General features: G+C 55.1%; 1 protein-coding gene across 1 annotated transcript in view; it reads right to left on the bottom strand.

The window, feature by feature from the left end:
- The window catches only part of LOC119591165 (small G protein signaling modulator 1-like), a gene marked incomplete at its 3' end in the record, with an annotated part of 183,708 nt that overhangs the window by 32,703 nt on the left and 150,742 nt on the right, over positions 1 to 263 (bottom strand). Inside the window, 1 exon segment of the mRNA XM_037939874.1 lies at positions 13 to 175. Coding sequence (XP_037795802.1) covers positions 13 to 175 — 163 coding nt within the window.

Here is a 263-nt window from a genome sequence, read left to right as displayed (position 1 = left end):
ACAGCAACTGACCTGCCGAGCTCCGTGCACTCGAGGTCCTGCACGATCTTGGACACCTTAGCAGCCGGCTCGAAGGATTTGCCGACCTTGTGGATGAGCGCCGTGGTCGACGACGTCTTGAAGAGGCCGAGGGTCCTCCGCTTCAGCCCGTGGGACAGGCAGGACTCGACGGCGCCTGTGGGAGAGAGGGAAGGAGAGAGAAATCAGGATTTTTTTTGTGTGGATAAAATGTAGTCAGAGAGATTGTGGTATGTTTATTTACT

This window comes from Penaeus monodon, chromosome 28 (assembly GCF_015228065.2).
Source record: "Penaeus monodon isolate SGIC_2016 chromosome 28, NSTDA_Pmon_1, whole genome shotgun sequence".
Lineage (NCBI taxonomy): Eukaryota > Metazoa > Arthropoda > Malacostraca > Decapoda > Penaeidae > Penaeus > Penaeus monodon.
The sequence above is the reverse complement of the archived record's forward strand: the minus strand, read 5'-3'. Positions and strand labels throughout refer to the sequence as shown.